At 39.0% G+C, this 27,993-nt stretch overlaps 1 protein-coding gene across 5 annotated transcripts; it reads left to right on the forward strand.

The window, feature by feature from the left end:
- The first annotated feature begins 549 nt into the window (after window positions 1-549).
- LOC138593054 (alpha-tectorin-like) lies at window positions 550-27,993 on the forward strand. Of its 5 annotated transcripts, XM_069663890.1 has the most exons (43): window positions 567-581; window positions 789-842; window positions 1,056-1,124; window positions 1,516-1,557; window positions 2,966-3,022; window positions 5,769-5,819; window positions 6,390-6,505; window positions 6,720-6,998; window positions 7,107-7,202; window positions 7,338-7,503; window positions 8,313-8,363; window positions 8,711-8,826; window positions 9,041-9,319; window positions 9,423-9,518; window positions 9,654-9,819; window positions 12,286-12,327; window positions 12,808-12,923; window positions 13,159-13,437; window positions 13,544-13,639; window positions 13,775-13,940; window positions 14,750-14,800; window positions 15,148-15,263; window positions 15,478-15,756; window positions 15,860-15,955; window positions 16,081-16,231; window positions 16,680-17,080; window positions 17,174-17,750; window positions 17,835-18,418; window positions 18,539-19,088; window positions 19,176-19,771; window positions 20,956-21,113; window positions 21,786-22,186; window positions 22,336-22,532; window positions 23,032-23,436; window positions 23,541-23,824; window positions 24,079-24,356; window positions 24,499-24,618; window positions 25,272-25,456; window positions 25,604-25,764; window positions 26,276-26,527; window positions 26,680-26,839; window positions 27,274-27,385; window positions 27,467-27,993. In XM_069663890.1, the coding sequence occupies exons 3-43, from the start codon at window positions 1,079-1,081 to the stop codon at window positions 27,556-27,558; spliced, it is 8,466 nt and encodes a 2,821-aa protein (XP_069519991.1). In that variant the 5' UTR covers window positions 567-581; window positions 789-842; window positions 1,056-1,078; the 3' UTR covers window positions 27,559-27,993. The 5 variants fall into 5 exon arrangements, with proteins under 5 accessions (XP_069519990.1, XP_069519994.1, XP_069519992.1 ...); XM_069663889.1 differs by lacking the exon at window positions 789-842 and having other exon boundaries at window positions 550-581; XM_069663893.1 differs by lacking the exons at window positions 789-842; window positions 12,808-12,923; window positions 13,159-13,437; ... (1 more) ...; window positions 13,775-13,940; window positions 14,750-14,800 and having other exon boundaries at window positions 550-581.

Genomic DNA, 27,993 nt, shown 5'->3' on the forward strand with positions numbered 1-27,993 from the left:
ATTTTCTTGATGGTGTTGAGAAAAATATAGTTTTCTGGCTGTTTTTGTTAAAACTTTTTTAGGAAATGACTCAAAACTGAAAAACTGCTGATAGAGAGGAAGACATGAACAAACAAATGATGCTGATGTGTCTTTTATTTTAAATTTGATCATTCATTCTTTGATACCCTTGGTTTGTTCTGAATTGTATGAGATGTATTTGGAGCAGTAAAGTTCATATTACTGTATGACTAATTTGTCATAATGCCTCTGATAAAAATGTGGTTTATTTATGTCTGTTATCCAAATAATGTTGACCAAGTTCGGCCCTCGTGTTAGACCCAGTTTTTAATTTGGCTCTAAGTAGTTAACATATAACAATTTTCTGTTTATGCGGAGTCAGGTGATTATTACCCATACACAATGAAATGCATGGTTCACTTGTTAGGAGGAAGCAATTACATTTTAATCACATGACACACCTGTAACTGGATAAACCACAGATTTTGGGGGCTGTGCCAGATTTTACTATATAAAGCCTTGTCATACAGTCCTGCATCACATTGCTAAGACAAAAGGACCAGAGAAGAACATATTGACAGGTAACTAATACATTTTGTAGAAGTTATTTTGAAACTTATGTGATGCACAATTCTACATTATATTTATAACTTTATTTGAATATGTTAATTTTATTGAATGCAAAAAAGAAATCGGCACATAAATCAATATCAAAGTTTCAATTTCAAAGACTTTGTTGCGTTGTTCTTTTTGTTACCTTCTTACCCTTTTATTATTTATTGCCTCAGACACACAGACAATGTTACGGCCACTTTCCCCGTTTGCTTACCATTTTGCAGGATGTAAGTTATATTTTACATAATAACATTTTAATGAAATACTGCAGAAGGTCAGGCTAAGTTACAGAACAAGTTAGGGTTTTTAGTGAGGATCTTGATTTTTCAATTTTTCAATTTCTTTTTTTTATTTTACAAATTGTGTCATTTTGTTTGTTGTTTTGTGTATAAAACACATCATATCTGGTAATATATAATAGATTTATTACATTTGAACAGGTTTTAAATTTGGGCTTTGAAGAATGGCGACTCAGCTCATGTTACCGGTGTTGCTTTTGGGAATGATAAGTAAGTATTCAGTGAAATCAAATGTATTTCATAAACTTTTATTCTGCTGATACATTTATCTAAATTCAATTGTTAATTGTTGTGTTACATCATCACGTCTTCTAATTAATAGTGCTGCACATGTACGGTGAGGTGGTAATCAAAGGATTACATATTACCACTGGATTACAGCCAATACACTGTTGATTTTTGTTTTTTGTTAGCAGGAAAATGTTATTACCACATATAGTGCCTTAAAACTAAAAGTACACAACCTAAATCTTATACATGAATATTGTAAATAAAGAATTAAAAAAAAAACTACGATAAATATAATACATTTATATTCACTGGCCACATCAGATGGCAGGGTTTGTCTCATTATTCAATCGTTTTCATGCATGTGTTTCAGGTACGGTGACTCTTCAGACAACTCCTCCCCAAATGAATGGAGGTAAGTTGAACCTTAGATAGTAGGCCAGACATGCAGCTATACCACAAATTATTATTATGGTTATTATAACTGGCTTAAAGCTAATCACAAAAGTGTATGATTACATGATTGTTATAGCATGAATGAGTAGCTCGGAACAAAAATGCTACCTGCCTCTTCTGTCAAATGAAATTTGAAATCATGTCTTTTTATGGTTTAGAAATACAAATATAGAGCATGGGATTTCACATGTACTACAGACATAACAAAGCAAAGTGACTAAAAACAGCACAAACCATTTTCCAGAACCTTTGAAGTAGCTTTATTAGGAGTAGTATTTTCACATTTAACCCAAGATTTAGTTTCTCCTTTATCGTAATGCAGGCCTCATAAAGACGTGTATCAGGTTCATTACAGGAAATGCGTCACCCATACCTAATAACTGTACAGTACAGTTTTGCAGCCTCTTTTTTGTTTGACACAATCAGCACTGGAATGAATTATAGTTATTTATGTTAATATACACTTTACATCCAATGCTAGTGTGTAGTGCCACTGGATGAAAAAGCGTGACATTAATATGGCAAAGCTAAAGGTGTGGAGGTTGGAGAGGTTTGACACCAGAGGAAAGGGTTGCTTTGTCAGCCGTTCATTTTTTGTCCTACTTGAGGAGTGGCTTCTTTACAGTCTGAAAAACAGTGTTTCACTGCCCCCCTGTGGTTGTACCTGGCACTGATAAAAATAAGTGAACTCTGCACCAGTATTCACACCCATCAGTGATGTCATGATGCACTGACACACTGACGTCTCCAGACCAGAATCCTGAATCAACCAGTTCACTTTTGATTTCCAAGTGCCATTATCAACAGGTGCAGACATAAATGCCTCTGGACACACTTTGATAGACCTATACAACCGGGAAATAGAACATGTGACATAGTGGTATGCTGCTAGGTTAATTAACTAGTTCTAACATCCAACTTATGTTGCTTCTACCTAAACATAATAAACGTTTTGCATGACAGTATTCAGTAGAAAATATTAATATTAGTGTCTGACGAGAAATGACATTCAAATAACATTTGAATTCACGTGTACTAAGAATGTACTGACAGCAGACATAACAGGGCTCCCATTCTTTAGAAGAAATACTTTACAGGAAATTTCTCAGGGTTTTACTAGCCAACAAAAATGGCAATATAGTTTACCTGTAGGCCTGGTATTTGCACATTTAGCCCCAGTTTGAATTCTCCTGGGAGGGAGCACCTGGTGCATCTGTGAGAGGAAATAAAGTGCACAGATTAGTCTGGTTACCAGGTTAGTAAACGAGGTCTTCAGGTAGTGTTCCCTAACTGCCCTTCTGTCCATTCACATTAGCAGGCTCAGGTTTTTTAGCCAATTATATATAATTACATCGTTTGTTTTGTAGGTACAGTGACTCCTCAGGCAACAACAACAACTCAGGCGACTTCGCAGGTTATTGGAGGTAATTTCTTACACAGTGATAATATGCAAACTACTCATCTCTGGCTTTACTGAAGAGCATGTATTTAGGCTTGTTTAAAAAAAACACTTCAAAGTTGTTGGAAATCCTAACAAAACAAATAATGCAAAATTATCTCTAAAAGAAACTTAAAAGTAACTTTGTTTATTCCCTGTTTATTCAATATTTTAAGAAATGTCTACTGTATTTCAACTGTCAAATGTCTCAAGCCCTGTGTGTCTTTGCTGTGTAAAATATAAATGTAACCCGTATAACCTTTCCCTCGTAGCAGGGAATCTATTGTTAGGGCACAGTATGATTACAGGTTCACTAAGACTTTTAAGTTCTGCAATATCACTAAGTTCAGTAAGGAGATTGTCTGTAGCAAGCTCAAAAAGAGAGAAGACCTCCAGTCCACACAAGAACACACACAACCACTGACTTAAGAGTAATTAGGAAAAATATATTTAGTGAAGCATTCTCTTATTCAACTTTTTTTCTTACTTCAAATACCAAATTTCCCTGTTAAACAAAGACAAAATCCACAAAAAGAACAAAACAAAAGCCCTTGTTAGGTGCAAAACTTAAATGACCAAATACAAAAAAAAAAAAAAAAAAAGTCTAGTATTCAGTAAATGTACCCAAAATGGCAGTAAATTAGGACTTAGGAAGGGTCACACAAATTAAATGTATCAATGTTAGACCAAAATGCTTTAATTAGCAGTCCTTTGCACTTCTATTTCTCACTTTAAGTTCCTTCTTTTTAATTGTAAGTCAACTCAAGTCCCCTTTTGAAATCAGTTCCAGTTTTTTTGTCTGTCCTGGGCCCAAGAACAAAAATAAATTCTGAGATCTCAGGAAAAAATAAAGAAAATCGAGAAAGATTCCCTTAATGGCTCCTAGCGCCCCTTGAAACAGCACACGCTGTCCTCCACACATCAGCGTCCCGACAAGATGAAGGCATAGAAGATGACAGTCCAGGTGGTAGGTAAACAGCTCCACAAGAGCACTGAAGATTCGTCCCTCATGAAAAAACCAGTCTGCACACAAGTGTGCAGAACAGTTACCATACAGTCCAAATGTCTCTTTTCTCATTGTCCCTCTTTTTAAAAATTTTTTTTTTTTAAAGTAATCAACATTATATCTGCAACACATGAAATTAAACTTTTTAAAATAACTATTACCATTTGAACTAAACTGTCACATTTTTTTTATTTTTATTTTTATTTTTACATGTAGCCAACATATTAAATGAACTTATACATATTTGGCCTTTCATATTTTATAATCACACACACATTTGCATTAACCCTTGTTTTAACATATGCATGAATTAGCTTTAACCTTGTATTAATATAAACACAAAATTAGCTTAAAACGGAACTAAAACTTCAGCTAGTTTCTCCTCACACACTTTTCACATCACACATTACATCCTGACTGGTTTTTGTTGTTTATCACACATATCAAGGTAAAACGCAGCTCATTAATATTACACAGGCAAATAATGCTTATTGCCCACATGAGGTGGCTAACTCACCAGGATAATTCACAAGTTTAGGACGAAATCGCGGCCGGAGTTCCTCCCAGAGACTCTATTTTCGACAGCTACTTCTTAACTTGTCCGTTTCCTGTCTTTTCCTCTGGCTACAAACCAGTCAACTTTGTCTTAAACAACGTAAAACATTATAATTCCTTGCCAACATTAGAATTGTCGCGCTGCACTGGCAAGGGGAGACGCTCTGTGCAGGGGTGCAGAAGCCTCGTGTCTGTGTACGATGCATTTTGGGACCCCAGGTAAATTCTAGCGCTAGAGGCGTTTAGGCAACACATGTAAATTTAAGCACTAGCAAATAACCTGGGTTACATAAACAAAAAAAATGCTATTTCAGCAAATTGCTTTGAAATGATTCATGTGTAAATCATGTGTAAACTAAATAAATAGTCAAGATATCTCCTCACTGATGGTCTCGTCTGCTTTTGAGCTTGAAAAAACATACATCAGTATTAATGTCAGCATGTTTAAAGTCGAGCTGAAGCGGCATTTTGAGACTATCTAGCTTCTGTATCGTGACGTATTTCCGAGTGAAACAGGACGTATATCAATAGAGGGATTTGTTCTCCACAGCGCAGTAGCTAGCTAACTGACCGAGCATTCTTGGTGATCTGCGGCTAAATGTTGCAGATTGATTGGTTGAAATTGTTTGGTGCTAACTTACGTAAGCACGTGTGAAATTTAGTTTTACCGGAAGAAAAAATGATGATGATGATGATTTGGATCTAAGAATACGAAGAAATTGATTTTCTGTTTTTTTTTGGCCTATATTGTCAAATAAATGCACAATATTACCGCGAATGTGATCTAAAAGGATTAAAATGACACTTTTCATTTCACCTCGATTTTAACAATCAGCTAAAAACTCCTCACAGGAGCTTTAAAATATTGTTGCACAACATTAGAAGCAATCAATTCAATATGACGTTTTTCTGTTGCACTCAATGAGACTTATGTGCCTGTTAACAGGTAGTTCGGCTTTCTCTTCCTGAAAAAACTGCTCCAGCTGTTTCATGTTTGATGGGTACATTTATGGCCTCACTCAAAGTCTACTGACAACTTCCAACAACTTTTAAGAGGGAATATGTTCTTGCATTCTACTTAAAGAGTTTTAGTTGAGAATCAATCTGCACACTTCAATGTCATAACGACACCTTTAACCATTCCAATTATATTCATGCACTTATTTTATAGGTCCAACTACTCCTCAGCCAACTTCTCCATCGAATCCTCAGGTGACTGGAGGTAAGTTGAAAGTGAAACTTCTTAGTTTTCATTTGTTCATTCTCTTTACAAGCCAGGCATGCAGCCATGTTAATATGAGTAGCTTAAAGTAATTACTTAAGGATCACACTTTTTTTTTTTTTTTTTTTTTTTAAAGATTATTTTTTGGCCTTTGGCTTTATTTATAGGACAGTTGAAGATAGACAGGAAATGTTGGGAGTAGAAAGTGGGGGATGACATGCATCAAATGATCGGCAGACCGGGAGTCGAACCTGCGATCGGTGCGACAAGGACTGCAGCCTCTGTACATGGGGCGCCTGCTCTACCAACTGAGCTAAACAGCGCCCCCACACTTATTTTCACTGGGTTACAGTTAGTACCTCTGATGTGTGACTGTGTGCTTGTTAGCAAAATTGAGCAGCTTTGAAAGGGAGACATTAGCTGCAGTTGTCAATTCAAATTTAATTTAGTTTTTCTTTTAAAGTTGATCTAGAAATTTTAAATGGCAAAGACACTTGGCAAAAATTGCCTAAAAGACCAACATGGAGGCTCATGGTATATTTATTGTTCAATGTCTATTGTTCCTTTTAGGACCCCTCTACCCAATTGCTGGAACAACGACCAATCGAGTACTTCATGGAAGCTCTCCTCTGATTCACCTGCAACAGCCTTTTGTGTACTTCGGACAGTCATATAATCAGATTTATGTACGTAAAAACTATTTTAACAAACTAGAAAACCATGTGTTTAAAAAGGTTAAAAAACAGTTTTCATCCACTGTTTCAGATTCTTGAAAAGAATTACACACAGAAAAACAAACATCTATGATTGGGTGATTAAGTACGACAGGGTTTCAAGGGGTTTATCAAAAACTAAGTTAAGTCTCACTAGTTCTTCTGTAAAATCTCTTTTTGTTTCTAGGTGAACAACAATGGATACCTGACCTTCAACTATCCATGGTACAGTAACAATCCTCAAATGTTTCCAATGCATGGATCCAGAGACATCATCGCTCCATTCTGGACAGACTTTGACAACAGACAAACTGGTTGGGTCTACTACAACCAATACACCAATGGCAGTGTTCTTCATCAAGCTACACAAGACATTAATAACTACTTCCCAGAGTTGAACTTTAACGCCAGCTGGGTCTTTGTTGCAACATGGTATGAGGTGGCCTACTTTTCAAACACTGGAACAGTAAGTCACCCTGTTCTAAATGAGGAAATACATCAGACATGTTTGTGTGTTTTACATGTGACTATATTTACTATAAAAACCATAATTCTGTCCCCCCCCCCCCCCCAGAAAACTACAGTTCAAGCGGTCTTGATCTCTGGTGGCCAGTACTCATTTGTGCTGATGAACTATGGGATAATAGCCCCACCAGTTCACAATGTGCAGGTTAGAGCCATACAGATTATATGCATTGTACTACGAAATATGTTTTTAAGTTTCCACACCTACATCTGAATGCAGAGATAGAAATATACAAATACAGTGAACATGAGTCTTATTATTGTTTTGATTGCATTTCAGGCAGGATATGACACAGTCAATTCCCAGTACCATTTCAGCGTCCCAGGATCATTCTCCAACAACATAACAGGCAACAACTCGAGTGTCCAGCAGAGCAGCAATGTCAACGAACTCGGTCGCTGGGCTTTCAGGATAGACAATGGATCCAGAGGTTGCGTATTCAATTGTAAGTCCATAACCTGAGGGGGGTGCTCATTAAAAAACTTCAGTTGTTGGAAGCCAACAAAACAAATAATGCACAATTATCTCTGCAATAAGGTAAAAGTAACAAAAGTAACTGGTATCTCTCATTGTTTATTCCATGTTTAAGAAATCATTCTTAGGTTTGTTTTTTTATCCAACATATTTTAAATATTTCAAAATAAATTAAATGCCATGAACAAAACTATGGGACCTTTAACTTAAAGCTACAGTGAAGAACATTCATTTGGCGACCCCTGTAGACAAAGTGGTAAATCTTATGTCTTTACCAATCTCATCCTGCGTACATGCGTTAGTCGTGATTTCTGATGAAAAATGTAAAAAAAAAAAATGCTGTTTCAGCAGATTGCTTTGAAATGATTCATGTGACACCTACCTAGTCAAGATATCTCCTCACTGATGGTCTCGTTTGCTTTTGAGCTTGAAAAAAAGATATCAGTATTAATCTCAGCATGTTTAACAATCAGCTAAAAACTCCTCACAGGAGCTTTAAAATGCAATATGACGTTTTTCTGTTGCACTCAATGAGACTTATGTGCCTGTTAACAGGTAGTTCGGCTTTCTCTTCCTGAAAAAACTGCTCCAGCTGTTTCATGTTTGATGGGTACATTTATGGCCTCACTCAAAGTCTACTGACAACTTCCAACAACTTTTAAGAGGGAATATTTTCTTGCATGCTACTTAAAGAGTTTTGGTTGAGAATCAATCTGCACACTTCAATGTCATAACGACACCTTTAACCATTCCAATTATATTCATGCACTTATTTTATAGGTCCAACTACTCCTCAGCCAACTCCTCCGTCGAATCCTCAGGTGACTGGAGGTAAGTTGAAAGTGAAACTTCTTAGTTTTCATTTGTTCATTCTCTTTACAAGCCAGGCATGCAGCCATGTTAATATGAGTAGCTTAAAGTAATTACTTAAGGATCACACTTATTTTCACTGGGTTACAGTTAGTACCTCTGATGTGTGACTGTGTGCTTGTTAGCAAAATTGAGCAGCTTTGAAAGGGAGACATTAGCTGCAGATGTCGAGTCAAATTTAATTTAGTTTTTCTTTTAAAGTTGATCTAGAAATTTTAAATGGCAAAGACACTTGGCAAAAATTGCCTAAAAGACCAACATGGAGGCTCATGGTATATTTATTGTTCAATGTCTATTGTTCCTTTCAGGACCCCTCTACCCAATTGCTGGAACCACGACCAATCGAGTACTTCATGGAAGCTCTCCTCTGATTCACCTGCAACAGCCTTTTGTGTACTTCGGACAGTCATATAATCAGATTTATGTACGTAAAAACTATTTTAACAAACTAGAAAACCATGTGTTTAAAAAGGTTAAAAAACAGTTTTCATCCACTGTTTCAGATTCTTGAAAAGAACTACACACAGAAAAACAAACATCTATGATTGGGTGATTAAGTACAACAGGGTTTCAAGGGGTTTATCAAAAACTAAGTTAAGTCTCACTAGTTCTTCTGTAAAATCTCTTTTTGTTTCTAGGTGAACAACAATGGATACCTGACCTTCAACTATCCATGGTACAGTAACATACCTCAAATGTTTCCAATGCATGGATCCAGAGACATCATCGCTCCATTCTGGACAGACTTTGACAACAGACAAACTGGTTGGGTCTACTACAACCAATACACCAATGGCAGTGTTCTTCATCAAGCTACACAAGACATTAATAACTACTTCCCAGAGTTGAACTTTAACGCCAGCTGGGTCTTTGTTGCAACATGGTATGAGGTGGCCTACTATTCAAACACTGGAACAGTAAGTCACCCTGTTCTAAATGAGGAAATACATCAGACATGTTTGTGTGTTTTACATGTGACTATATTTACTATAAAAACCATAATTCTGTCCCCCCCCCCAGAAAACTACAGTTCAAGCGGTCTTGATCTCTGGTGGCCAGTACTCATTTGTGCTGATGAACTATGGGATAATAGCCCCACCAGTTCACAATGTGCAGGTTAGAGCCATACAGATTATATGCATTGTACTACGAAATATGTTTTTAAGTTTCCATACCTACATCTGAATGCAGAGATAGAAATATACAAATACAGTGAACATGAGTCTTATTATTGTTGTGATTGTATTTCAGGCAGGATATGACACAGTCAATTCCCCGTACCATTTCAGCGTCCCAGGATCATTCTCCAACAACTCAACAGGCAACAACTCGAGTGTCCAGCAGAGCAGCAATGTCAACAAACTCGGTCGCTGGGCTTTCAGGATAGACAATGGATCCAGAGGTTGCGTATTCAATTGTAAGTCCATAACCTGAGGGGGGTGCTCATTAAAAAACTTCAGTTGTTTGAAGCCAACAAAACAAATAATGCACAATTATCTCTGCAATAAGGTAAAAGTAACAAAAGTAACTGGTATCTCTCATTGTTTATTCCATGTTTAAGAAATCATTCTTAGGTTTGTTTTTTTATCCAACATATTTTAAATATTTAAATGTGCTATATATAACTTTCAGAAAAACCTTATTCTTAGCTGTCAGTTGTTGAGAGAACTGCAGTCAACCTTCTTGTACCCGCTCGCACCGACACTCACATGCATGACCGATCATCTGGGGTTTTGCCGAAGACACATGAAACTGAGCATGCTCAATTTCGGAATTCACCGGCTCTGTTTACTTTTCACTGACGAGACGTGTTCATTGACCGCTATCATGTTGACCGGCATCATGTTGTCCAAAATCAACACTGTTTGTCATAATACCTAAGTTAATAACATGTAAGGTGGCGAAGTTATTTGTCAAGCTAGATTGACAACACTGACTTACACACTCGGATAGTATTTTGGTTGTCATAACTTTAGCGAGCATGCTAAGGATAGCCATCTAGCTCTAACATAAATACACTGCATGGATCTGGCATTGTGCTTCGTAACCAAACGGCAAATTATTCAATTACCAGCCAAACCCCCCCCACTCTGTGTGAGTTAGCTGATGTTATCTACTTGACGGTATTTTGCTACTTTGCCTAACTGGCAAATTGTCTGCAATAGCAGACAAGCCAACGGTAGCTTTTTGCCAGCCTACAGCTGGCTGGATAACCTTAGCCTAGACAGGTAATGCAATGATATTGGCTAACAGAAAACAATCGGTAGTTATACACATTTTCATTGTTCTGCTACATAATTTACAAAATCAACATCGTTTGTCACGTTAGCTGGCGAAGTTATGTGTCAAGCAAGATAACTGACATGCACACTCAGATAGTATTTTGGTAGCCATAACGTTAGCGAGCATGCTAAGGTTAGCCAACTAGCTCTAACATAAATACACTGCATGACTCAGGCATTGTGTTTCGTAACCTAACGGCAAATTACGCCGGCGAACCAGCAAATCATCACAAACATTAGCGAACATTCACCAGGCGGGGCAGGGCGGCTGGAGAGAGCTGGGATGAAGCACTTGTGCTGTTAGAGAAGAAACACTGCACCCTGTGAGAGAATGCTGCACGCGGGTTTTGTTTCTATGACAACAATAAGTTGTATGTCTGTTTTTATCCCCAAAAGCAATCGATGGTCTCCATGATTCGCATGCCCTGCCGATGTTGACTCTAGTTTTCCCCCTGGTGTCGGTCACAGTCCTGTTTGGTCAGACGGGCTTCACCAGATTAAACTTTTTTGTTTTTTATTCTTGTGTGTACTTTGTGTTGGTGTTGTTGTGGGTGCCGGTCATTATCCATCTCCATTTCACAGCTTGTGTTGTCTAGTGTTGCACACTGTTGACTGTAGTGGAGTAGAATGAGCTCTTGGCAGAGGTACTCGCAAACGCGCAGATACATCACATCCTCTTGTTTCCCGGAAAAACCATCCCGAGTGCTTTACATAAAAATCAGCCCAAAGGTTGATATGGCCAATGGAGGAATTTGGGGAAGGTCTCAATTTATCAGTTCCTCTATTATCCCTTCACACATTGGCAATAAAAAATGATATTTGATTGATGAATATATGTAAAATCTTACACATAGCCCCTTTAAAAAAAATGGAATGCCATGAACAAAACCATGGGACCTTCAACTTAAAGCTACAGTGAAGAACATTCATTGGGCGACCCCTGTAGACAAAGTGGTAAATCTTATGTCTTTGCCAATTCCATTCTGTGTACATGCGTTAGTCGTGATTTCTTACGAAAAAACTAATTCTGCTGTCTTTCAACTGTCAAATGTCTCAAGCCCCGTGAGTCTTTGCTGTGGAAAACGTAAAAAAAATTCAGTTTCAGCAGCATGCTTTGAAACGCTTCATCTGATACCTACCAGCTGTCAGCAGTGACGTGCATTAAAAATAACTATAAATAAAAAGTTGAGATATCTCCTTGCTGATGGTCTCGTTTGCTTTTACAGGTCATATAGAGACATCAGTATTAATCTCAGTATGTTTCACAATCAGCTAAAAACTCCTCACTGGAGCTTTAAAATATTATTGCACAACCTTTAGAAGGAATCAATGCAATGCAACGTTTTTCTGTAGTGCTCAGTGAGACTTGTGTTCACAGGTAGTTTGGCTTTCTCTTCCTGAGAAAACTGCTCTAGCTGTTTCATGTTTGATGGGTACATTTATGGCCTCACTTAAAGTCTACTGATAGCTACTATTAGCGGAAATGTTTTTGTGCATGCTACACAATGAAAAAGTTTTTGTTGAGAATCAAGCTGCACACTTCAATGTCCGTATATATGAACTTTGACCATTCCAATTATTCTGATACATTTAATTTATAGGTCCTCCGCCAACTCCTCCATCGAATCCTCAGGTGACTGGAGGTAAGTTGAAACTTAATTCAATTCCAACAATTTTTTTATCCCTCTAGGAGCAATTGATTTGGGACAGCTTGTACATAAAAGACATGAAAATCACAGCAACACGCAGACAACAATAAATTATACATGACGGCTAAAGATATGAAATACCATCTTAGTTTTCGTTGGTTAATTCTCTTAAAAGCCAGGCAGCAATAATGTCAAAATCGGTGGCTTCAATTAGTCATTACTTTAGGATCATACTTATTTTCACTGGGTTACAGTTAATACTTCTGTTTTTTGACTGTATGTTTGTTAGAAAAAATGAGGAGCTTTGATAAGGAGCCTTTAGCTGCACATCTCAAGTCTAAATTAGAATTAGTTTTACCTTTAGAGCTGATTGAGAAATGTTAAATGACAAAAACATGACTGAACAATTGTCTAAAGGCTAATATGAATGCTCATTTTATATTTCTAAAATGTTATGTCTATTGTTCCTTTCAGGACCCCTCTACCCAATTGCTGGAAACACGACCAATCGAGTAGATGATGGAAGCTCTCCTCTGATTCACCTGCAACAGCCTTTTGTGTACTTCGGACGGTCATATAATCAGATTTATGTACGTACAAATTATTTTAACAAACTAGAATGCCATGTGTTTAAAAAGCTTAAAAGACATGTTTGTTTTTAGGAGGAATCCAGTTTTCATCCACTGTTTCAGATTCTTAAAAATAATTGCTCTAAATAAATTATATCTGTAGATGGGTAATAAAATACTGCAGGATTTCCAGGGGTTTATCAAAAACTAAGTTAAGTCTCACTAGTTCTTCTGTAAAATCTCTTTTTGTTTCTAGGTGAACAACAATGGACACCTGACCTTCAACTCACAATGGCACAGTTACACACCTCAAATGTTTCCAATGCATGGATCCAGAGACATCATCGCTCCATTCTGGACAGACTTTGACAACAGACAAACTGGTTGGGTCTACTACAACCAATACACCAATGGCAGTGTTCTTCATCAAGCTACACAAGACATTAATAACTACTTCCCAGAGTTGAACTTTAACGCCAGCTGGGTCTTTGTTGCAACATGGTATGAGGTGGCCTACTTTTCAAACACTGGAACAGTAAGTCACCCTGTTCTAAATGAGGAAATACATCAGACATGTTTGTGTGTTTTACATGTGACTATATTTACTATAAAAACCATAATTCTGTCCCCCCCCCCCCCAGAAAACTACAGTTCAAGCGGTCTTGATCTCTGGTGGCCAGTACTCATTTGTGCTGATGAACTATGGGATAATAGCCCCACCAGTTCACAATGTGCAGGTTAGAGCCATACAGATTATATGCATTGTACTACGAAATATGTTTTTAAGTTTCCACACCTACATCTGAATGCAGAGATAGAAATATACAAATACAGTGAACATGAGTCTTATTATTGTTTTGATTGTATTTCAGGCAGGATATGACACAGTCAATTCCCAGTACCATTTCAGCGTCCCAGGATCATTCTCCAACAACTCAACAGGCAACAACTCGAGTGTCCAGCAGAGCAGCAATGTCAACAAACTCGGTCGCTGGGCTTTCAGGATAGACAATGGATCTAGAGGTTGCGTATTCAATTGTAAGTCCATAACCTGAGGGGGGTGCTCATTAAAAAACTTCAGTTGTTGGAAGCCAACAAAGCAAATAATGCACAATTATCTCTGCAATAAGGTAAAAGTAACAAAAGTAACTGGTATCTCTCATTGTTTATTCCATGTTTAAGAAATCATTCTTAGGTTTGTTTTTTTATCCAACATATTTTAAATATTTCAAAATAAATTAAATGCCATGAACAAAACTATGGGACCTTTAACTTAAAGCTACAGTGAAGAACATTCATTTGGCGACCCCTGTAGACAAAGTGGTAAATCTTATGTCTTTACCAATCTCATCCTGCGTACATGCGTTAGTCGTGATTTCTGATGAAAAATGTAAAAAAAAAAAATGCTGTTTCAGCAGATTGCTTTGAAATGATTCATGTGACACCTACCTAGTCAAGATATCTCCTCACTGATGGTCTCGTTTGCTTTTGAGCTTGAAAAAAAGATATCAGTATTAATCTCAGCATGTTTAACAATCAGCTAAAAACTCCTCACAGGAGCTTTAAAATGCAATATGACGTTTTTCTGTTGCACTCAATGAGACTTATGTGCCTGTTAACAGGTAGTTCGGCTTTCTCTTCCTGAAAAAACTGCTCCAGCTGTTTCATGTTTGATGGGTACATTTATGGCCTCACTCAAAGTCTACTGACAACTTCCAACAACTTTTAAGAGGGAATATTTTCTTGCATGCTACTTAAAGAGTTTTGGTTGAGAATCAATCTGCACACTTCAATGTCATAACGACACCTTTAACCATTCCAATTATATTCATGCACTTATTTTATAGGTCCAACTACTCCTCAGCCAACTCCTCCGTCGAATCCTCAGGTGACTGGAGGTAAGTTGAAAGTGAAACTTCTTAGTTTTCATTTGTTCATTCTCTTTACAAGCCAGGCATGCAGCCATGTTAATATGAGTAGCTTAAAGTAATTACTTAAGGATCACACTTATTTTCACTGGGTTACAGTTAGTACCTCTGATGTGTGACTGTGTGCTTGTTAGCAAAATTGAGCAGCTTTGAAAGGGAGACATTAGCTGCAGTTGTCAAGTCAAATTTAATTTAGTTTTTCTTTTAAAGTTGATCTAGAAATTTTAAATGGCAAAGACACTTGGCAAAAATTGCCTAAAAGACCAACATGGAGGCTCATGGTATATTTATTGTTCAATGTCTATTGTTCCTTTTAGGACCCCTCTACCCAATTGCTGGAACCACGACCAATCGAGTACTTCATGGAAGCTCTCCTCTGATTCACCTGCAACAGCCTTTTGTGTACTTCGGACAGTCATATAATCAGATTTATGTACGTAAAAACTATTTTAACAAACTAGAAAACCATGTGTTTAAAAAGGTTAAAAAACAGTTTTCATCCACTGTTTCAGATTCTTGAAAAGAATTACACACAGAAAAACAAACATCTATGATTGGGTGATTAAGTACGACAGGGTTTCAAGGGGTTTATCAAAAACTAAGTTAAGTCTCACTAGTTCTTCTGTAAAATCTCTTTTTGTTTCTAGGTGAACAACAATGGATACCTGACCTTCAACTATCCATGGTACAGTAACAATCCTCAAATGTTTCCAATGCATGGATCCACAGACATCATCGCTCCATTCTGGACAGACTTTGACAACAGACAAACTGGTTGGGTCTACTACAACCAATACACCAATGGCAGTGTTCTTCATCAAGCTACACAAGACATTAATAACTACTTCCCAGAGTTGAACTTTAACGCCAGCTGGGTCTTTGTTGCAACATGGTATGAGGTGGCCTACTATTCAAACACTGGAACAGTAAGTCACCCTGTTCTAAATGAGGAAATACATCAGACATGTTTGTGTGTTTTACATGTGACTATATTTACTATAAAAACCATAATTCTGTTTCCCCCCCCAGAAAACTACAGTTCAAGCGGTCTTGATCTCTGGTGGCCAGTACTCATTTGTGCTGATGAACTATGGGATAATAGCCCCACCAGTTCACAATGTGCAGGTTAGAGCCATACAGATTATATGCATTGTACTACAAAATATGTTTTTAAGTTTTTGTACTTTCTTGATTTATCTGCAGAAATGGAAATGTACAGAAAATTTGAATTGTATCTTTCTGTGTTTCAGGCAGGATATGACACAGCCCATTCCCCGTACCATTTCAGCGTCCCAGGATCATTCTCTCACAATGCAACAAGCAACAACTCAAGCAATGTCCATGTACCCGGTCGCTGGGCTTTCCGGATAGACAATGGATCTAGGACCTGCACTTTCAATGGTAAGACCGGAACCAGAGGGTGGTCACAATATTTTTTAATTATTGCAGATATGTGACCACTGCTCTATAAGGTTAACCACAAGTCTATTTATAAAGCTGTACTACTTTCTGAATCGTAAAATAATGTTATATATATTTTTCAAATCATCATAAAATATGGTGACATATACATAAACTTAGCTGCAAGCAGAAGTTTTTACCTTTTTTTAATTTAAATCTTATAAAAGTCTGATAGGTCCAAGTAATTCTCAAAAGTAAGATGGTTCAGTAATGTTGGCGTCCTACAAGTTAAAGAAACATACTTTGGTTCTAGAAAGCGAAGAACATTTCCTGCAAGTCATCCTCCCCTCTGTTACCTTGTTTATTGTCCCTACTCTACTGTTAATCAGAAATCCATTAAGTTTTGGGGGCATTTCATAAGCAACTTTTCTTTCTTTTCTTTTCAAAGGACAACCAGTTCAGCTTGGTGAGTCATTCTGGAGCGACAGTACCTGTGCACAGAAGTGCACCTGCACCTCAGCAGGCCTACAGTGTCACAGCCAACCTTGCTCTTTTTCCCAAATCTGCCAACCTACCATCTTTCAGTTCTCCTGCCAGACAGTGCAGAAACAGACCTGCACCATAAGTGGTGATCCACATTACTATACCTTCGATGGCAAAGTCTTTCACTTTCAGGGAACCTGCACTTATGTTCTTTCTGAGCAATGTGGACCAACGCTGCCCTACTTTAGAGTAGAAGGCAAGAACGAGCACCGGGGAAGCACTCATGTTTCCTGGACCCGACTAGTCAAAGTATTTGTCTACAATGAAACTATTGAGCTTGTGAAGGGACATCCTGGTGAGGCAAAGGTTAGTAATAAGGACTTGGTCTTGTTTCATTGTAATATTTGTAATTTGTTCATTTTCTTACAACTATGTCTTTGCTTTCTGGTGTGCCAACAGGTTAATGGACATTTTGCAGCCACTCCAATCTCCATCAATAATGGCACTATCCAGGTTTATGAGTCAGGTTTTTCTGTAATCATCAGCACTGACTTTGGCTTGGAGGTATCCTATGACACCAACCATTATGCCAGGATCAGTCTGCCCAACACTTACCAAAATGCAACATGTGGCCTGTGTGGAAACTTAAACAATAACCCTGGAGATGACTTTCGAACACGCCAAGGCAAAGTTGTTAGCTCTGATGTGGTTTTTGCCAACAGCTGGCAAGCAGCATCAGATGATGAGCCTGGTTGTGAGGTGCAATGTGGAGGTCTGGGCTGTGCTGCTTGTACTGAGGATCAAACAGCGTTATACAGCAATGCTGACCACTGCGGTATCCTCAAGAACAGTTCTGGCCCTTTTACTGCATGCCATCAACAACTTCCCCCAGAGGACTTTTTGGAGAGCTGTGTTTATGATCTCTGTGTAGGAGGAGGGTACCAGCCCATTTTGTGCCATGCCCTTAATGCCTATGCAAGTCAGTGCCAACAGTTTGGAATACAGCTGCCAAGCTGGAGGAGTCAAGGATTCTGTGGTATGTCTCTTTGTCTTTCAACATCAAAATAATCGTTTGGATAAGATGTTTTGATATCAAGATCAATTTTGTTCTCGTTTTTAGAAATCCAATGCCCCTCCAACAGCCACTTTGAGTCCCAAGGCACAGGATGTCCAGCTACATGTGTAAATCCCAATTCTACCCACAACTGCCCTCTCCCTGACCAGGAGAGCTGCATCTGCGATTCAGGCTACATCCTCAGTGGTGGGGTCTGCGTTCCTCATGCTGAGTGTGGCTGCAGCTTTGAGGGTCGCTACTATCGCTCTGGAGAAACTGTAATACTAGATGAGGACTGTGGGAGACTTTGCAGCTGCAGTTATGGCTTCATGACCTGCAGTTACCATAGCTGTGGTCCACTCGAGTCTTGCAGTGTGGTGGATGGAGAAAGAGGATGCAGACCTAACAGCTATGCAACATGCTGGCTAAAGGGGACTGGGTCATATCATACATTTGATGGAAAGACATACCAGTACCCTGGGGCCTGTCGATTGACCCTTGCCAAAGTAATGGGATTGTCTAATCACCCACACTTTATGGTTACAACAGAAAAGGTGCCCAGAGGCCAGCAGGGTTTTGCCAGTGTGCTATCGTTTGAGGCAGAGGGAACACAAATCTCCATTGAAATGACAGGCAGCAGCAGAGTTCAGGTATGCAACTTTGAAATATTTCAATCACTCATGAAAACAAATGTGATACAATTACGATGTTACAATCTATCTCTGTTACAACACATGAATGATTATCTGTCTGTTTTAATGCCCATTTAGGTTGATGGTCAGCTGATCAGACTACCCTTCAGCTCAGCATCCAAACGAATCCAGATCTACCACAGCAGCATTCACAGTATCATCCTTCGCACCTCATTCGGTGTAACTGCGCAGACGGTCTGGCCGAACTATGTGCGTGTCACCGCACCTGGTATCTACAATGGCTCACTAGGTGGACTCTGTGGTAATTACAATGGTCACTTGCATGATGATTTCCGCACACCCAATGGCAACCTGGTCAACAGCGCTCAGGTCTTTGGGGAAAGTTGGCGAGATGGCTCCCTTGCAGCTCACTGTGTGGAAAGTATAAATCATAATTCTACAACAAATAAGTCTAGTCAGGACTGTGGCATCCTTGGCTCACCACATGGGCCATTTGCCCAGTGTTGGGCAATGGAACCCACACAACAGCATTTGGATGCCTGTGTGGATATCATTGAGGCCTCTCCAGATCCAGCATCAGAGCTATGCAATGTCCTACAAGATTATGCACTAATGTGTCAACAAAAGGGTGTCTCCCTAGGACACTGGAGGAATGCAACTGACTGTGGTATGAACTTTGCCTACATTTGGTATAGTTGGCTTTAAAATAAATACATTCAAAGACTTTGCTGACTAACTTTTTGTTTTTCCTTAGCGCAAATTTGCCCTCTGAACAGCCATTATGAACTCTGCGGAAGCTCCTGTCCTGCCGCTTGCCCCAGTCTCTCATTCCCCTTCTCCTGTGACACTGTGTGCCAGGAGGGGTGCCAATGTGATGATGGTTTTGTCCTCAATGGCAACCAATGTGTGCTCCCAACAGACTGTGGATGTTATCATCAAGGACGCTATCGACAAGGTGGTGAACAGTTCTGGGATGGTGAGGAGTGTCAGAGCTTGTGTAGCTGTAGTGGCAGTACTGGAGTAGTCCACTGTATACCCAACTCCTGTGGTGCCCAGGAGTCCTGTCGCGTGGTGGAGGGTGAATTTGGCTGCCACCCCAACCCGCATGGCATCTGCTCTGCCTCAGGTGACCCCCACTACTTCAGCTTTGATGGCAAGACGTTTGACTTCCAGGGAACCTGCCGGTATGTTCTGGCTACACTCTGTAATGCCACTGATGGACATCAATTTTCAGTGGAAGCTAAGAATGAGCCATGGAATGGGTTTCCAGTTTCAATCACAGCTGAAGTTTTTGTGGATGTGTGGGGCCATGAAGTGCATATGTCAGGGAACAATAACGGCATGGTAGAGGTGAGTGAACTGTTTGTTAACTGCTTGTGATATTTTTGATCTTAAAGAAATGGATATACATTTTTAAAGCTCTATATAGCAACAAAAAAAACCAGACTAGTTTAGCCAAGACTCTGATATCTCATAACAAATTCATTGATATATGATGACAAAAAATGGCAGTATAGTATTTTATTGAAAATTGCCTGTAGGAGTTGAGAAACAGTATTGACACTACATACTTTGTTCATCTGGGAAATGTCCGACTCTTGTACGCAATGTGCTACACATAATTTCTGGGTCTATTATTCCACTGAAGGGATCCTTGTAAAAATATCTTTGTTAACAACCAATATAATGCCATTCAGATTTGTTGAACTTAGGGCTGCAACAACTATTCGATTAAATTGATTAAAATCAATGATTAAACTAGTTGGCAACAAATTTCATCATCGATTAGTTGGGTCTTTTTAAAAAACAAACATAAGGGACTGAAATATCGTCTATTTTCTCTCCTCTCTGTTTTGTGATGGGCTGCTGTAGCCGGGCTGCTGATAAAGCAGCAGATATACCGTGGTAATAAAGCTGTTAATAAGCTCACACTACTGGTAGAGCTAATTTAACGCAAACTCTTCATAAAGCTAATGCCCGGCTTCATTAAGCATCACAAAATGGAGAGAAAACTGAGGCAATGTATTTCTGCCCGTCACGTTGTGTTTAAATTAACTTTTAATCGTGCGTTTGTCCGTCAGAACGGACACCAATCTATTGGAGGCTTTTAATATTTTGAGCCATTAGTCAGAGACAGATTAAAGTGAATCTTTTATTTATTCACAACAAAAACTTGAGCAATATCTGATTAAATATATATTGGTTAGTTACATTTCCCTGTTATACTCAGTTCATGGCTGCATGTCCATTTTTTTTATTGTTGTGGCCTTGTCTGTACTTTCCTTTTTCATGTGAAATTATTAAGTAAACCAACAAGATATTAATTGAGTTACATAACTGATATTTTACATTGCATTGTACAAGAAAACAAGATATATTTTTTGTGTTTTGAATTTAATCGACAGATTCATCGATTATGAAAATAGTTGTTAGTTGCAGCCCTAGTTGAATTCTTACATATCATTATTGGTATCACAATAATACTATCTTGATTAGTCCATAATCATCAGATTTTGTTTTTTCCAATGGTATAGGTAAACGGAATAACTACTAATTTACCAGTTTTCTTGAATGGAGGTCAAGTGTCAATCTATGCAAGTGGATCTCGCACTTTTGTCACTGCTGATTTTGGGCTGAGTGTCACATATGATGGATGGAGTACAGTGACAATCTCCGTGCCTTCGAATTACAGGTATCTGCTACTCACCGCAGCTTAAATTTCAGGGTTAATTATTCAGGTATACACAATTGCAACCAACCACAGTTTCAAGGAACTCTGCATTCTGAGTGCTAACAAGAACCAAAAACAGAGAACACATTCCAACTGTTCTATAGTCGTAAGATTGGTTACCTTTTCATATACATTTTTACATTTTCTTACTTGTTTTCAAATGTATCATCGTCTAAAAACAGGCTTCTTGTCTCACATGCTTGCAATGAATTAACAAGAATGGCCCTCAGGTCCTCTGGAGAAAGTTTTGTAGTTGTTCCAAAGCACAGGACAAAGTTTTGATGAGAAGGCTAAAAGAATTTGAAGCTCAGAGTTAGCTGAGAGCTCTGTTCCAAAGTAAACTTCAAAACTTCGACTTTAACCTGGCTTTAAAATGGAATATATTATGGTCATAATAATTGAATTTCATCTCTGTCTCTCTCTTCTTTTTTTATATTTACGTTAATGCCTGATATATTTAACGTCTACTGTTTTAATGTATTTTAGTTTTTTTACAATTTGATATTTTTTCCCGATTCCACATTAGTCAAAAGAAGTACAAAACATGCCATGCATTGCATTAAAGACTGAATGGTTCTTTCAATTTAACAACTGATTGATGAGACTCAATTTTTCACTAATTATCAACAATAGCGGTCAAACATGTGGACTTTGTGGAAACTTCAACGGAGATCCAAACGATGACTACAAGACCCCATCTGGAATGATGGTCGCTACTCCAGATGAGTTTGGGAAAGCTTGGAAAGTGGCAGGGAACTACACCTGCAGTGATGGGTGTGGTTCCTCCTGCCCAAAATGTTCCAATGAGCAGCCTGCTAGAGCCCAATGTGAGGTGATTCAGGCAGCTGATGGCCCCTTCAGCTTCTGCCATGGGCAGGTGGACCCAGCGCCATATTTCAATGACTGTGTGTTTGATGTTTGTGTGTCTGGTGATGAGGGCCAAGATCTTCTGTGTAGGGACATCCAGGCATATGTCACTGCCTGTCAGTCTGCTAATGTTCGGATCTACCCTTGGAGAGAGAACACCACCTGCAGTAAGCCAACAAACAACCAAAGATGGTTTTTCAAAAATACAAAAATGTTTCTTTACCTTCTTCATGTACATACAAGCTTCAGTTATTGATTGAAGTTATTTGTTTATTTTACCACCTCACATCTATCATTTGTTTCCTTAATTATTCAGAACTTGAATGTCCAGACAACAGCCATTATGAGCTGTGTGGTACCGACTGTGGCCACACCTGTGCCAGCAGCATTGATGCCACCTGTGAGCAGGTTTGCTCTGAGGGATGTTTCTGTGACAAAGGCTTTGTCAGGAGTGGGACAAAATGTGTCCCTGTGGAAACCTGTGGGTGCCAATACGATGGCTACTACTATAATGTAAGTCATTAACCTTGACATTAAAAAAGAGTTTCTATATAAATGCCTGTCTGTGCCCATACAACCATTTGGTGCCACATCATTTGCAATACTGAAACGATGGCTTACTGTAGCCTCAGGTTGTGCTTCAGAAATATAGCTTTCGAGCCAGATATTCGCCCTCAAAGAAAAAACATTTTACAACAGTGACAGCAATCACAACACAGAACACACACAGATAAGTGCTCTTTATCCAGAGCTTAACAAGAAATTCAGAGCTGCAAAAGTTTACTGTAATAGCAGGGCTACAACTATATACTAGGACAAACACACACTGCGGCTGTGGTCACTAATGGTTTAACACTACATCTATGACAAATCACATCAATACCCATGTATGACACATGACCTCTCATTATGCCATTTGTCATTCCACTCAGATGCCTAAAGTTGCCTTTTTAATCCAGCATATATGCAAAATTGTATACATTTTCATGTGTCTCTTTTTGACATGCTACAGGCTGGTGAGTCCTTCTGGACAGAGGGTTGCTCCCAGCATTGTAAGTGTCATGCTCCCAACGACCTGCGCTGTTCTGCTGCATCTTGCACTCCTGCAGAAGAGTGCACCATCAGAAATGGCCATCTGGGCTGTTTTAACGCAATGTCTGCAATGTCTACTTGCACTGTGTGGGGGGACCCGCACTACTCCTGCTTTGATGGGGCACTGGCTCATTTCCAGGGCACATGCTCTTATATCATTACTGAGAGTGTGAGCCATGGCATCAATGAAACCCAGTTTCAGGTAGTAGCCACCAATAATCACCGTGGCAACAACCGTGTGTCATTTGTGTCAGCAGTGGATGTATACCTCTCAAATGAACCAGAGAGTGAACACATCAGGATTGGACCAAACAAAATAGTGAAGGTAAACTGTTTCTACATATTTCTACATATGTTTAGTCCAAACATAAGAAGCAACAAGTGCTTCCTTACTTCTTCTCCATCTCATTTAATCTGTCATCCTTCCAGGTGAATGGAAGTCGGGTCTCTCTTCCGACAACAGCAGGAACCTTAGCTCAGGTGACAAGGGAGGGAAGCTTCATTGAGGTCAATGCCGGTGACCTGATAGTCCAGTTTGATGGCCACAGTACTTTACTGGTGAGAATTGGCAAAAACCTCTACAGCAAAGTCAAAGGCCTGTGTGGAAACTTCAATGGTGACCCTTCAGATGACAAAGTCTTGCCCAATGGAACATTGGCACAAAATGATTATCACTTTGGACACAGCTGGAAGTCAATCACAAGCCAACCAGGGTGAGCTTTTGTGAAAAAAAAGAAAAGAAAACTAGTGTAGGACATTCCACTCACAAAGTGGCATCACCGTATCACTGTCAGTTGATTTCCTTTGATTACATAAAAGAAACAGGTCTTCAGCTTCAGCTTGACCACCATGTACTGATTACTTCTTGTACATCTCAAAGAATTAGGGGAAGAGTCCAATACAATTGCAGTTGACTATAATTATGTCAGACGTCCATATGACATACTATGTTAAATGTCTTCTCTAGATGTGGATCCACAGATGATGTCATTGGTGATGGATTGGACGACTGCCCCTTGATGCAAAAATACTCTGAGCTCTGCAGTGTCATCACCAACACTAGCGGCCCATTCAGTGCCTGTCACCCACACTCTGACCCCCAGACATTTTTCAGCTCCTGTGTCTACGATCTCTGCCTCTACACTCCAGCTTATGGCCTGCTGTGTTCTGCTGTCTCTGCCTATGAGGCAACATGCTCAACTTTGGGGTTGGACATCCCAGAATGGCGCTCCACTTTGCATTGTGGTAAGTTTGCAATGAGCGTAATGACAGCCAGGACAATGAATGAAGAATTAAATTCTTAGGTGATAAGTGCTTGCCATTTGTGCTACATGTGATATTTCAGTTTCATCACTTCTTGTCCCATTCTTTCCCCACTTTTCCATAGCTGAGTCAGACCCCTGTGATTTGCTGGACTGCACAGAGGACGAATGGTGTGGTGAGAAGCATGGTGTTTATGGCTGCTTCTGTGATGAGGACCACCATCGGCCAAACAGTGAGAGCTATGGTGAGTTCAGCTCCTCACAAAACAGCGCTTTTTGTTGTAAATCACTGATTTGTTGTGTGTAAGACAAAGAAGTAGACACTGCAGAGTACATGACCGCTTTTATTAGAACGCTTTAGTATGGTCTAATTTTTCCACATTAACTACACTTTTAAATCCACGTCAATGCATTTTTAGAGAATTGGGGGCAGCACAACAAAATACTAAAAAGAACACTGAAGTTGCTGATAGTAAAAGTAAAGCAATGAGCTGACAGACATGAAAATGCTCCATAGCAGGGGAGGGGATCATATCAGGATGGAGTTAATAGATTTGCAAGGTGGGAGGAACGATTAAAGGCAGGTTCCACATGTTAAAGTCGCATTAATTTATCCCACAGATCATAAAATATAACGTATAATTGAAGCACTTCTGCAGAGTACAATTGAACTGAGACTCACAATGTGTATTTTGACACAAATCAATTCCATCCTGGGTTGTTGTGGTCCTACCAATGATGAGACCAGACATCAGCTCTAGGTTTGTAACTGGGTGCATCAATATCAAACTATAAACAGAAGTCAGCTGTTTAATTTGTAATAAAGAATACTGATGTAATTATGTGTTATTCTATACAAAAACATTTTAATGCTTGTATTTCTGTTTCTCTTTTACAGACTCGTCCATCACTTGTGTCAGCAGCTCAGCCACCATGTCTTTGTCGCGCTGCCAGCTGTTTGAAGCTGGCTTCCACCCCAGCACCCTCCACCTCAGAGATCACTCCTGCAACGGGACAATCCAGAACGGACGGCTGGTGTTCAACTTTAACAATGAAGACCACCTGTGTGGGACAAATCTCAGGGTACACTCCGTTGACTGTAATCTAACAACACAGACTGAATGACTGAAGATGATCGACATCACTTGAGCTCCATGATTTATGTATAATTAAATGTTCTCCATTTTCAGCTATAATCAACTTCTACGATTTTGTCATTTCCAATTTCAGAGCAACGGGACCCATATCATCTATGAGAACACCATCAGGGGAAATGTGGACACCCATGGAGGTGTAATCAGTCGTGAAAAGAACCTTGATCTGGCTTTCTGCTGTAATTACCCTCTGTCCCAGGCCCTGTCTATGGGTATTGGCATCAACCCTGTAGAGAGGTAACAATAACTTCTCTGTTTTATTTGACCAGTTTTTTACTGTTCTGCTCACTAAATCATAATAAGAACTTTTCTTTTTCTATTGGGAACATCTGTCCATCGTGATATTTCAAAACATGTTCTGCTACCAGGGTTTTAACATTTGCATATTCAAAAAACAATATATTTAACAATGCTGCTTTTCCACCTCAAACCTTCTTGAGAATTATTAATGCCCTGGTGCTTAATGATGACGGTGGTAATTATAATAATAAAGGGTGAAAATAGGTTCATTTGGTGTTACTGCCCACCAGCCAAACACTCCTACTTCACTAATACAACTACTAATTTAACAAGCAATACAAAAGAAATTTAGCAGTCTGTCTCTGTTCAGTAGGTGAAATGTAAAGATTTCCAAACAGAAATTGTCAAGCAAATTTTATAATTGAATTTACTGCACAACTGTTAAATCTTTATCAATGAGCAACTATTGTCCTTATCTTATATAGTCACATGAATGTGTTTTTTTTAGCATCGTGAACAGGAAGCTTCATGCTGGGGTCGGGCAGTATAAAATCAGAATAATCCCCTACCGGGACGCTGGTTATCACTCCCCCCTGACCGGTCACAACATCACAGAGATGGAAATCGACCAGAAGATTTACGTGGAGGTGCGGACTGAAGGAGTTGACAAGCGGCAGATCTCCACTGTTCTAGACTCTTGTTGGGCCACACCAGTCAACATCGCCAACTTCCCTGTCCGCTGGGACCTCATCATTGCAGAGTAAAGCAACTATTGCAACTTCAACTTTAAACTCTTAGTTTTTGTTCTTGATTGCTAAAGTCTTTACCTGTTCCACCTGTTCTCTCCTTTAAAAAGTAAATCATGGCCTGCCTGATAACATAGAAAACACTTACATTTTTCCTGTCTTCCAGGTGTCCTAATCCAGAAGATGGTACAGTGGAGATGGTTCAGAACGGCATCTCCACTGTGTCCCGATTCTCTTTCAGGATGTTCACCTTTACCAACTTTACATCCGTCTACCTGCACTGCCAGGTCCACCTCTGTCTTTTGAAAGACAACAACTGCTCCACTGTAAGTACCACTGTGTTTGTTTGTGTTTGGAGTCGGATTATATAGATCAGCCAATCTAAAACCTAATAATTCTGCAGCCCAATTTGAAATCAAAACACATTCTGGGGTCCGCCCAACCTTTGATCAAAAAATCTAATCAATATGTCAAACTAAGATTAAGTATTTCACAATTTAGCTTTATTAAATAAACAGAAAATTCTGTGTAAAATGGGCCAATGGCAATGGATTGCAAAAAAAATCCACTTCTTCACAAAAATATGTGAATTGTAAAAATCAAAAATTTGAAACTTTTTATTTTTTTCCTCTGTTGTAAATAACTTCTCGCTGCCCACCTGCAGAACCTTTAGGGCCCCCATGAGGCCTGGTCCACTCTTTGGGAATTACTGATTATCAACAGGTGCATCATCAATTGACTTGATGTTGTTTTTCTTCAGCACTGCTCCCCAGGTCACCACTTGATAGGTAAAAGGGACGTGTCCTACCATGACACCACAGACATCTCAGTCGGACCCATTGTCCTGAGGCAGGAAAGATCCATTAGACGAGGTAAATCTCTCTCATCTTTACATTTTAGTTGACATAGAGCTGGAATGATACTTAATGTAAACTTTGGTTATTCTCTTGCAGGCAGAAGAGCGCCTAGGAACAGTGCTTCAGGCCAATTGACCTCCATGGTGACCCTACTTGTCAGTTTGCTGACTGCCAAAGCTCTGATCTAGCCAGATGAAAGATAGTCCCACGGACAGTAAACAGATATAAAAACATATTACACCACAGTTGTATCAGTTGTATCCTCAGGGTTTTGCTGTAATTAGCATTAAATCAAGGTGTTAATCATTACTAATGAAGAAAATGGGGTTAATTAAGTTTTTTATGTGTAAAATATGAGCCCTCAACAAATCACTTAACAAATGTTTATGTATATTTGGTTTTGGACAGTATTTACATTTGAGAGGCCTTGTTCTTCAGTTGTCTCTTCCTATTTTTCTGTCAGTTGAAAAGGAGTTGCTTTATAATAGTAAGGGACATTTATGTGTAGTGTCGTAGTGTTGTATCATGTTTTTTGATTATATCTGTTGTCGGGTTTTTTTTGTGACTCTGAAATCTGTCATATATGAAGTAATCATTCATAATAAAGCTAAATTGTATTCTTA

The sequence above is a fragment of the Semicossyphus pulcher genome, unplaced genomic scaffold, assembly GCF_022749685.1.
Source record: "Semicossyphus pulcher isolate SPU_LCO1_2020_fin unplaced genomic scaffold, fSemPul1.0.p SCAF_16, whole genome shotgun sequence".
Lineage (NCBI taxonomy): Eukaryota > Metazoa > Chordata > Actinopteri > Labriformes > Labridae > Semicossyphus > Semicossyphus pulcher.

Excerpts from the sequence above, each read along its gene's own strand:
- LOC138593054 (XM_069663889.1), top strand. The coding sequence starts at position 1,079 with ATGGCGACTCAGCTCATGTTACCGGTGTTGCTTTTGGGAATGATAA. Across the intron at positions 13,640-13,774 it reads CACCAGTTCACAATGTGCAG|GCAGGATATGACACAGTCAA; the intron begins GTTAGAGCCATA and ends ATTGTATTTCAG. Across the intron at positions 22,187-22,335 it reads GAGAGAGAACACCACCTGCA|AACTTGAATGTCCAGACAAC; the intron begins GTAAGCCAACAA and ends TTAATTATTCAG.